This window comes from Aquila chrysaetos, chromosome 10 (genome assembly GCF_900496995.4).
Source record: "Aquila chrysaetos chrysaetos chromosome 10, bAquChr1.4, whole genome shotgun sequence".
Classification (NCBI taxonomy): Eukaryota; Metazoa; Chordata; class Aves; order Accipitriformes; family Accipitridae; genus Aquila; species Aquila chrysaetos.
In genome coordinates, this window is record NC_044013.1 from 18398656 (window position 1) to 18410729 (window position 12074).

Sequence of the window (12074 nt, forward strand, 5' to 3'; positions counted from 1 at the left end):
CCCACATACTTCCCTCCCCTACATCTGCTTTGGTTTTGGAGAAAGAAAACCAAACTATTAATAGCAAGAAAAGATAAAACCATTTAGTTAGCAAACAAAAATAAAACAGTGACTGCAGTAGAGTACAGCTGTAAAGACAATGGCATATGGAAAGAAAGATGACTTCCTGGTGTCAATGCAAACTGTTCTGTGACTTGCTATTAACAAATATTTCAAGTGCATGGAGAAGAGGAGAAAAGAAACGTCACAGTTCCAAAATTTCATATGTAGCAACTACAAAGCTGTTAATTTTTCTCCCACTTCACTCATACTCAGAAACATGAACCCCCTTAAACTAAGGGATTAGCTCTGTGCATGCGTGTGTGTGCATGACTACCAAAGGTTTCCACTTAAAATATCTGAAAAATATTTTCGTAAAATACAGGAGGAAGATGGAATAAAAAGCTTGGAAAAAATAATTATCTTTTCCCTTGGGGAATGTAGTAGTTACGTTTGAGCAAGAAATCTGCTGCCTCGCCCTCCCTCTCTTCCCTTCCTCTCAGTTACATACCAGGTTTATTCCTATATTAGTATCTTTTCTCATTGGCTTTCCCAGAGCTTGCAGGGGGAAAGAAAAAATAAATAAAAAGGCAAGAAAATAAGCAAAAAAAAAAAGCTCAAGGTCTTTGTCACAGGTGCTTTGCAGCCTAAGTTCTACCTTTATACAGACTTGTGCACACAGATCAGAGGAAATAATACAAGAGCAGAAGAGTGAGAGACAATACAGAAGGGAGGGGGGTATGTGCTGAGGGGAAAGCAACACTATCAGAGGGAATAAAAAATTACTCTTGAGGATCAGAGTCTTCAATTATGAGCATGATACTTGCCATTTATTAACACGATTAAACAGGCAGACCCTAGATAAGACTGCCACAGAGAGATTATTCCACTATTTAACAGAACAAAGGATGCTAGCTAAGTGCAAGACATAACATTCCTTTCTATATGGATAAGACACTGGTAGGTTTCATCTGAAATCATTTCTTTTAGTTTCGTCCTCCTTACTTCAGTTTCAAGGTCTCCTTGTTACAATTTCAGGTCTTAAAATTTCTTCTGTTTGTTTTTTTTTTTTTTCTTTTAATTCTTCATTAGAGTAAAAAACCCAAACAGTCAGACTCCCTGCTATGTGTATAAAAAGTCCTAAAGTCCAGCAGTGTTAAAACGGAAAGTCCTTTTCTATAGAATCTGCATCTCCTTTAGCAGAGCATGTGAACATCACTGGCAATCCTTTTTATTACAGATGAAGTCTTAGTTCCATCATCCCACTGCTCCCTTCTTGGATACTTCTTATTATCCTGATTTGTATATATCTGCAACTAGTTTAATCTAGTATCTGCTGAAAACTGTTTTCCTATATTCTTACATGGTCAGCTCACTTTCAGCATTGACATCTCTTACTCTGAATTTTGAGAAATATCTATTGCACTGGCCCCTAAAATCTCATCACACTTTTTAAGAACAGACTAACACTCTCAATGAGTTTTTCAAAGTTCCCTTGCAGTATATTTACAGCTTTAATTCCACCTGATCAAACGACAGGAACACTAAAGAACCCATCACATTGTGCAGGTATTCAATATACTTGATTCCTACCTGTGTCTCCAGTTGTCAGAAAAATCTGTGGTGACAAGTATGCCCTTTTTCTCAGTACTACAGGTAGCATGCTCTCTGAAAAGTTGGTGTTTTTTTTCTTTCTGTTTCTTCAAACACTAGTTTTGTCCAGTTCAATTTTAATTACTGGTTTTACATTAAACTTAACACTTGTTACCTCTAGGTTTCAGTCTCACTGTAAACTGCACAGGAGGGAACAACTGCACAATTCAGCTGTAGCACCAACTTAGTGAATACTGAAATCTATCCTTTCATTATCAGTTGTCATAATCATTTGATGTGCATGTATATTAAAAACATACATTGCATTTTCTGTCACAAGTATCTGCTTGCTCTTTTGATGCTTTCCAGCTACACAGCTTCTCTTGCCTGCAATCCCCATCTGTTGTCATTCCTTTTACTCTGTTGTTCACAGTCATCCTCTAGCTTCAGACACTCTCTTCTAGGCTTCTGCTTCTACCATATAATTTTGCCTTTTTCGACAAATTATTTTAATCAGTTTGCTGTGCACTAATGTTCTTTCTTCTAGTTACTACACTGCTCCAGATAATTTGTCTCATTCAGGTTTCATCCAAAAAATGACATTTACACTGGTTGCACCCAGTGCACAATTTTAATCTAATTTAGCAAAGTCCATCCAAAAGCTGCAGGCACTTTTACTTTGGTTTAATTTAGGCTTATTTCAGTTTAACACAAATTGATTTAGTTTATACCCAATCAAAGTCAAGTAAATCTTTACAATAAGCATCCATAGAGCAGTTTAGACCAGCTGTCATCGTTTAACCTCAGCCAGCAACTAAGCACCATGCAGCCGCTCACTCACTCATCCAGTGGGATGGGGAGAGAATCGTAAGGAAAAAGGTAAAACTCATAGGCTGAGATAAGAACAGTTTAATAGAACAGAAAGGAAGAAAATAATAATAACAACAGTAATAAGAACATGACAATACTAATAAAAGGATTGGAATATACAAAACAAGTGATGCACAATGCGATTGCTCACCACTTGCCAACTGATGCCCAGTTAGTTCCTGAGCAGCGATCCCCTCCCAGGCCAACTCCCCCCAGCTTATATACTGGGCATGACATCACATGGTATGGAATACCCCATTGGCCACTTTGGGTCGGCTGCCCTGGCTGTGTCCCCTCCCAACTTCTTGTGCCCCTCTTAGCCTTCTTGCTGGCTGGGCATGAGACACTGAAAAATCCTTGACTTAGTATAACCACTACTTAGCAACAACTGAAAACATCAGTGTGTTATCAACATTCTTCTCATACTGAATCCAAGACATAACACTATACTGGCTACTAGAAAGAAAATTAACTCTATCCCAGCTGAAACCAGAACACCAGCTTTAAGAAGTTTGTTTAAAAACAAACTTTAAATTACACTGGTGCATCTTTAGATAAGACCTTTCGTAGCCTAGCACACCTTGAGATAAAAATCCTGATCCTTTTCTAGCTTTGCCTTCTACTCTTCTTCTTCCTTCCCTTGAACAGACTACTGAGTGCATTTAATTGATTTTTGATAAATGAACAAAGTATAAAATATACGGTACACCTAGTCAAGTAAACATATCTGATGGTTCTTCATGATGAATGCTGCTGTGTATGTGGAAAATAAGAAAATTGCTCTTAGTTAAAGGCAACAGAAAAGAAGAAATAATTATTTTCCTAACTTGAAGCAAGAAGAAGGGAAACAAGACAACAGATAGGAACACAAACTTACCTTTGGTAACACAAAAGCAGAATTACTCCTGAGGTTTCCCAAGACAGAGAGCAACAGGGATAAGGGACGTACTACCTAAAGTAAGGCAAGTGAAGAATATAACTAAATGTTTCTCTGGAAGAGCAAGCACTGACAATAATGATCATGTAAACAACAGACACTCAGGTACCTTAGGAAACATTTACTTAATTAAGCAGAAGACAGTGGTGATTGCTTACCTTGAGAAACTATTACACCTTCATGACCTGAAAATCATTCTTGGCAGGTAGAACTAGATCGAGCATGATACCTTTGAAGAAAGCCACAAATATTAAAGCATGCATAAAACTTAAAATAAAATGGGAGCTAAACCATTGCAATTCAGTGTGATACTGCTGTCTGCATACTAAAGACTAGTTATAAGTGGACAAAAACCAGCCTAGACAAAAGAAAAAATTCCTCTCTAGGCTACCAGTTGATACAGAAAACCAGATTAATAGTAAATAATGCTAACAGAGAATTAACTAAAATTACTTTATTATCTTTAACATACCTTAATTGAAATTGATATGAGAATATTCCAATGCATCTTCAAATAACAGCTCAACCACTATTGAAAAAGGAATTTTATAAGTCCACATGACAGTACTGAATTATTGTAGGCTCACAAACAACTGAAATTCACAAGTAATAACCACTGAAGGACTCAGTATCAGTTATATCTCTAATTTCAAATTCATAAATGAATGTTTCATGGGGTTACACATTTAGTAATGTTTCATGGGGGAAAAAACCCAAAACAACAACCCAAAACATGAGAGAATTGAGTCTTCTGGGAAGGAAAAGCCCCACCCCTTACATTGCTGTATGTGATGCCTTCTGCAGAGAAACCTTGATCCACCAGTAAGGAAAGCCCTGAAATGCCAATTTTGCTACTGCAACACATCACAAATTGCATTTCATTTGTTAGAAGTCCAAATTATCCTATGTCAGTTGGGTTCTTGTGCTGGATTACATCTTCAATGTTGCAGCATGACCAAAGAATCCCCAAATCTTCCCCAAAATGTTACGGATAAGTTCTAGCAACTGCATACATCCAGAGCTGGTGCATTACGGATGAAGTGAGAGATACTATCAGGCATCCAAACTATAACACAATATCACAACATTGCTAAACCAACATATTTTAGCTTTGGACAGAAATACCTGACAACAATATTCATGGTTTTCCAATACAGCATTATTTCCCCAGAGAAGCTATTTCCATTTTCCAAACAGCTCTGCTGTTTACTTAGATATCTGAATTAGAGACAGCAAAAAAGCAAAGATTTCCCTACGTATTTTAGGCATAACAAACATTCTCCTGATAATAATTGCTTAATACTGTATGATACCATTACCAGGAAAGTGTTCAATTATTTTGGAAATACACTTTTTCATTATAACAGAACATTTCCTGAGCTGGAACAAAATGGTTTCCTTCTCCTGAAGTCACCAGCCTATGCCTGAAACAATTCTGATTTAAGACAACAACAACAATAAGTTGCTAGTTTTATGCAATTAAAGTCCTCTATGCAAATAGCTCATAACAAAACTATCATTTTTAAAATCCTCTTTAGAGACATTTCTGCTCTCTTTTTGTTTGTTAAGAATTCAAAATTCTCCATTTGAAATGTCAAAGAGACTTGAATAGAATTGGTCCAGCTCGGCAATAACTGGTATGGCATCCTTCAGGTTTCAAATGCAAATAAAATAGTATGACTTTGAAAAAGGTTCACCTCCCACAGAGCTATACTTAAAAATCAGACTTATCTTGCAAAACAAAGTTTCATATAACATGAAATTAATTTCAGCTTAATTACTATAATAACATCTGTCAATTTTTTTTTCCCCAATCCCTCTGGCTTAAGCACTTCAAATGGCATCTTTTGTCAATCAAATAGGTTATATATCAAGTGTCATGATTAAGACTTAAAAACAAGCCCAAGATACAAAGGCAACACTTAGTTAACTTTACAGTACCATTTTTCAAAATGGAGGAACTATCCTTGCAGGTTTCAATAGAGCCTGAAGGTACTCACAACTGAAAAACAACCAATCCACAACCAGTAAAACAGTCACTTATTAATGTCTCATAAAATAAAAATTTTATTGAAAATGGTAAGGTTTGTTTTTTTTTTTTTTTTTAATTTAGGATTTATAGAGATCTGACATGGAATCAAGTTGTTTATTGGAAAGGGATTTATTTATTTTTTTTAAAATGTTTTTTAAGATTTAAGTCCTGTAGGTTCAGAAGTTTTACTTACAACTAAAAAAGCCAGAAAAAACCCTTATTTTTGAAATGAAAATAATGAATTACAGGATCTTTTAAGAAAATATTGTAGTTCTCAGTATCCAAAATAATATGCTGTGCTCAGAATATATCGATTTAATCAGAAACTGACTGAAGATATAGAAGTGAACACTAAACAATAGGAGCAATGATGGGTAAAGAACAAGAACAGTCATCAGAACTGTTTGCCTAGTTACTTACATTATATGCTCATCTAGATGTCCTGTATATATTTGTTAGAGAATCTAGCTGCTGATCTCTGACAAAACATACAATTCTGCAGTTACATATTCGATACAATTCAGTTATCCTGACTGTTATATGAGCAGATCATATGTGGAATATTGCACAGAATGATGTTAGTTTTGTATACATACGATGCCTGTCTTTTTCGGGTAAGTAGCTAAACATTTTACTAACATGACAAAATCCTCTGATTAGCACAGCATTCATTAAATGGTGACAGATGCTAGTATTAATTACACGTTGAGTGGATCATTTTCCCATTACGTTTCTTTTGTTACCAGCTTCATCTTTCTAGTTATCAGCCTGTCCTATAAGCACATTAAGCACCAGACTTTTTTTTTTTTTTTTTTTCCCGAGGCAGGGGTGGTGATGGTGTCTATATTCCATGTTTGACCAAAATGAGTGACCGACTTTTTCTACACTACCCCACCATCTGGATTCCTCTCTTGCACTTTTCAAAACCTGTACTTATCATCTGTAGACAATTTATAAGAAATTTTATTTTGAAAGGTTATTTGTGTGGCTATCTGAAGTCATCTTATGTTTAATGTTGGAAGCCATATGATTTATTGCTTGCTTTGTACAAACAGATAATGCCTATTGTTGTTTGTGACAAACCTTGCCAAATCGTAACTGGCATATCAAATATTAATTTGGCATTTCAAGAGTGACTGAAAAACACCTACAGTGAAAGGTAGGTGGAAAGGCATATGTTAAGTTGCCATCCTTGATGTCAGTCTTGAGAGAAAAAGGTTCTCATTCTATGTAATATTACATGCACTCACACAAAACAAAAACTATCCACTGTTCCCATGAATTCTAGCAGGATTCCTAGTACATGTTTTATGGCCAAGCATGTTTTTTCTATTCAGTATGTTTATCCTGACATGTACACCAACTTCTCCTTCATAACAACTCAAAGCACTCCTGGGGGGGGGGGATAAAAAATTGAAAAGTACAAATGGCAAAGTCATTCATTAGAAATAATTTCTGCCATAAACCAAAACTGAAAGTTGACAGAGGAGAAAGACATTGGGATAATAACTGATCAAAGGATGATCTAGAGTCACTGATGTGATTTTTGGTAGAGAAAATTAAATACAATCCTAAAATTTAAATCACACGGAATTTTCCAGAAGACACAGGGAAGTAACAATGCCTTTGCACGTGGCAGTCATAAGACTTATTATTATTAAGAACAGAAGTTCTAATGGGAAGAAATGCAGTGAAAAGATACTAAAGTGACCAGAAAGCAGAGAGCCTGTTTCACAAGTGGAGACTGAAAAAACAAAACTAACCCTATCAAGAGGGCATATTTATTAAATATATATAACATTTTTATACACACACACACAAACATGTATACACACATATATAACATTGTTACCTACACTCAAGGGCGGTATTCAAGCTAAAAGATATCCACACACAAAATAAACTGTAAATTAGTCTGTATAACTGCATTTGTAACCATCAGAGAAGTGATGATCTGGAGCAGTTGTTCTGTGTGAAGTTGCAAGGCAAAAAAAGCCTCACTACCTTTGAAACACATCAAGTCCCATTTATGCCATGAAAATCTATTATGTGGCTGGATGAAACAGCAGGGACTAGGACTTGATGACTTGAAGTCATCTCTTTCAGTCTTATATTTCTGCAGTGGGACTGGTAGATGCCCACACAGGGGAAGTATGTGGGATAGTTTCCCTGCATTTGTAAAGTTACGATTGCAGCCTTAAAATAGCTACTTGAAAAAAAAAATTCTTTTCACTGATGGTTCAAAAGATGTCTCCTTCTACACAGTCCAACTGGTTGAACTGTATTCCATGAATACTCACTTATGCATCTGTACCTCTATACAGTCTACTTTTAGAAGAGTTATTTGCAATGAGTTACAAGGCTCTCCCCTTCTTACACTTCCTCCTTTAAGTAGCTTATGTAGAAACTAGTTGGTAATCTTCCCTTCCTAACTTCTCAATGGAAGTGCATGCTCACTACTTTGTAGTCAATACCTTTGTTTATAAAGTCCTGATTAACGGCTCTAATTTTGAAATGTAATTGAAATTGAATTTGCATATGGGATGGCAGCTGTCTCTTGCTGCAAAATGGAAAGTTACCATCAGGGTCTCCTTGTCACATTTTGGACACAAGTACACCCACACAGACAAGTGGGTGTATTTCTACCTTTTTTTTTTTTTTTTCAATTACTGCTGCATTTGATTGATTAGAAAAGTTCAAAGTAGCCTCTGCTCTTGTCTTCTTCCAGTATGTTGTTTGCCCACAGCAGGCCCTGCTTTCCTCTTTCCAGGTGTTCTAGTTTCTCTAGATTCAAGTTAAACACAAACATGCTGAATACACCTTGCTATTATTACAACTGACAACATTGAAAGTAATAAAATAAATGTTTTTCAATTTATTTTTGCAGTAATAAAATAATTCACATGCTTACAACTGAGGATGTGCCCTGTGCTATCACTCTTTAGGTACCCTTTTTGTCTGTCTTGTCCTCTTTATTTGACTACTGTCCTATACTTAGCTTCAGCAAACTTCTTGGTGTATGCTTAACTCTGCTCTCAGAGACTTCCTTTAATTTACAGCAATTCCAGTTCATTTATTTTTAGTTATAGAATATACAACATTTTGGGCCTACTGTGCTGATCTTGAGGCAGTAGCAGGCTTCAAAAATGCCTTCATGGACAACATCCCTAACATACCAGGTTGCATGATGGAAGATAGATATCAGTTCCCTACAATAAGGGAAGAGCTAAACAAAAGCCACAGATGTTTCACACGACTTGTCTGAACACAAAGCCTGCTGCCATGGACTTGCTTTTCCCCCCAGATATGGCCTCCTCGTCCAACTAAATTTCTTACCCTAACACATCCTTAAGACCTTCTGTATTTGTACAAAATTTCTGGTTCTATGACAGTTTGACTTGATAGTCAGCTGATACCTGGAACTCCTGGCCATGACCACAGGTACATGCACTCTGGAGCTATATAAGACATGCCTGGTAAATTAGTAACTTCATCCTGAAGGAGCTGAATTTACTGCTCATGTAAAGACCATGTAGACCATTCAAAGTAGGGCAACACACACAGAAATTTGGGAGCCTTCATACAAATCCACCATGCAGCCACAAACTTCCTTTTTGTTTTTAAAGAAAAACAATGGACTGTTTTGAAACCACTGACTTTGAAGAATGGGGCTATTCAAAGTAGCAAATTTCAGCATTCATGTAACTGTGCGAAGTTGGGAGTCTTAGGCTGTAAGGTCTTTCAGGCAATGACTATTATTTTTTAGAAGACTGCAAGATAGCATACTGGGAATGTGAACCAACAAAACTAGGCCTCCTAGATGCTAACACAGTATGGCTAAATATATTTTACATGATACATAACTTGGCACATCAGTGATGCATATACCTCCAATTATTATTTTTGACACAGACAGCTACTCGGGAGATTCCATAGTCTGCAGAAAGGCTAACTAGCATCCAGAAGTTTTACATGTATGACAGTTAAAACTGCAGAAATTACTTATGTGAAGTTAGTTGTTTTCAGCAATGGTGAGTTCACATGCGATTGAATTGGGAAGTTTTGCTGGAATCGGATACATCAGCTTCAGAGGATATAGTGATATATTCAAATACATATGTTCACTGCATCATACTCAAATAAAATGAAGTTCTTCAAATAATCCAAAACAGTTCTTTTTCAATGACACTAACTTCCTGGTAATGCTTTTGTACAATAAACATTTACAGAATAATTTTAACTTATTTCCACTGACAGTTGCAAAGCTTTTTGCACAGTTTATGTTAACTGGCTTTGGTTTGTTTTGAGGATATATTTGGGCAGCTAAAAACAAAACCAAAAATAGATATCTGAAGTATTTATTTGACAGGAAACTGATATGAGAACCAAAAAAATGAAGATAATAAGGAACATCTTATTTTTATTATCTGAGTGCAAAAATGAATGGTAAAAAACCCGTAACACTTGATTACTTACTCCATGAACAAGCATGGCACTGATGTGACTCCCATGAGGTCAATGGGACGGGCCCATTGCAAGACTTCAGCTACAGAAAAGCACGTATTTCCCAGCTATTGTGCAGCACTGTAATTAGTCTCAATTTTGGTGGAACTCAAAGCTCCCTAAGGTTGCCTTGTCAGTTCTACCTTAAACATTTCTTTTGAGGAGAACAAAACCAAAACCCCTTCTGAAACTCCTAAAGACACTGGTGACTTAAAAAGAAAATCTCGGCACCAGAGAGACCAGAAGAAGGAGTATGTAATATACAGAACACAAATAATTTGGAATTGCTGCTGAACTTCAGTTTGTCACCTCCCCCTCCCTCTAATTTCTCTGTTACAAACCTGACAATTCCCTCATCCCTGGAAGAAAATACGTTCGCTATTTTGGTTTACTTTGGGAAAACCAAACCTTCCTCCTAGTTTCAAAAAACGCTGGTTTTTTGTTCCAGCGAGACATTTAAAAAACTTTCTCAGAAAAGTTTTTGAAACTTCACAACTTCTAAATCAGTATGTCCAGTGTGACACATGCTTCTATGTTCATCTCTTATACATACGACGTCAACCCAGTCAAAAATAGGTCAAAATGAAACAAAAATTATAGAAGATTTACATTTTTATTTCATAACCTTATAAACTCATAATCAGATTTGTTAAATCTCATTCATATACTGTCAAATATTCCTCACTGATGATTACTATTAGATTATTCTGAAAAGTGTTCATATAGCACATTTTGCAGCATATTTCAAAAAAAGTTCAAAAAAAATCTCTTCCAGGATATTTAGCATTGGTTATTTCCCTGATTGGAAAACCAGTTATGTACACAGCCATAAGACAGGACACCTAAACATCTTCAGGTACCATATGGAAAATATACACAGTCTTCCCATTCGCAAATGGGCAGTTTAATTTTACTTTCCTGGAATGAGATGTTAGACTGTTGTGTCCCCCCCACCTCTGAGAGTGCAGCTAAACTTGTCTCTCCTTAGGAGAAATACTATGGCATTACTTAAGGATTTGTTATTTATTTACTTTAAATGTTACCGTCTCATTTATTTGTGAGGCATTTCTGAGAGTAGACTTAAGTTTAAGGTTACAAAAATCACAGATGTGTACATACTTCTTCGCAAGGCTACTAAGTCACCGTTTTGAAGGATCTTTTTCCCCCCTTCCTCTGGCCCTCACCCAGAGGCCCTTTCCACAGGCTTGGGATAGTCGATGTAGAAGGCATCTCCCACATAGAGAGGCTCCTCGTCCATACACACTTTCGCCTACGCTAGGAAATAACCCTTTCTGGTAGCAAACCCTTACCTGCTCCCCAGCTGCTTACCGCCACCCCATCCCATGGCGGCATGCAGCAAGACGCTCCCAGTCCTCCGGAGGTCAAACCGGCAGCACTTACTGCTGGCGCCTGGCGGGTGGCTACCTGCCGGCGTTAATAGGCGACCCCCGCCCTTCCCCGGCATGGCGCTGCGAGCCCCTCCGCTCCTCACCCGCCCTTCCCCAAGGACAGGCCCTCACTGAAGCCACTGCTGCCTCAGGAGCCGGGGACAGGCCCCGGCCGCCTGCCTGCCTGCCTTCCTTCCCGGGCGGAGGAGGAAGCGGCGACCACGAGGTGAGGGGAAGAGAACGGCGGGGCTGACACCGCTCCCCGCCCGCGGGCGGGCAGCCCGGCACCCACCTCCCGCCGGGTGACGAGCAGCTGGCAGAAGTCCTTGCTGGGGGCCGGGGCCTGCCCGCGCGTCTCGAACACCTCCTCCCGCAGCAGCGACGCCATTTTGGGACGCTGGCAGGCGGTGTCTATGGCAACCAGGAAGAGGCGGACATCACGCGGGGTCACCGGGAGCCCAGCCCCCTCTTAAAGGAGCCGGGCCGGCAGTAACGCGGTGGCCGGGCAGGGTCTTCGCCCCCGCCGCCGGCAGAGCCCCGCTCCCCCGCCGGCTCCACCTCCCTCCCGCGCCCCCCGCCCTCCCCCGAGGGGAGACACTCGCGCGGACCCAGGGGTGACGACCCCGGCGGAGGGATACCGGCCGCCGGCCGCCGACCCCGCCGAGCGCAAGGAGCGGGGCGCGCACACGGCCGCAGCGGGGGCTGCGTGGGG

At 38.9% G+C, this 12074-nt stretch overlaps 1 protein-coding gene across 2 annotated transcripts in view; it reads right to left on the reverse strand.

Annotated features, from left to right (window-relative positions):
- FBXO36 (F-box protein 36) overlaps window positions 1-12074 on the reverse strand; it is a 32246-nt gene extending 20172 nt beyond the window's left edge. The window contains exons 1-2 of one of the 2 annotated variants that reach the window (XM_030027956.2): window positions 11655-12074; window positions 3380-3454 (exon numbers count right to left, since the gene is read on the reverse strand). In XM_030027956.2, the coding sequence (XP_029883816.1) occupies window positions 3380-3454; window positions 11655-11750 (171 nt within the window). In that variant the 5' untranslated portion in view covers window positions 11751-12074. The remainder of the gene's footprint in view (window positions 1-3379; window positions 3455-11654) is intronic. The other variant, XM_030027957.2, reaches the window with a different exon arrangement.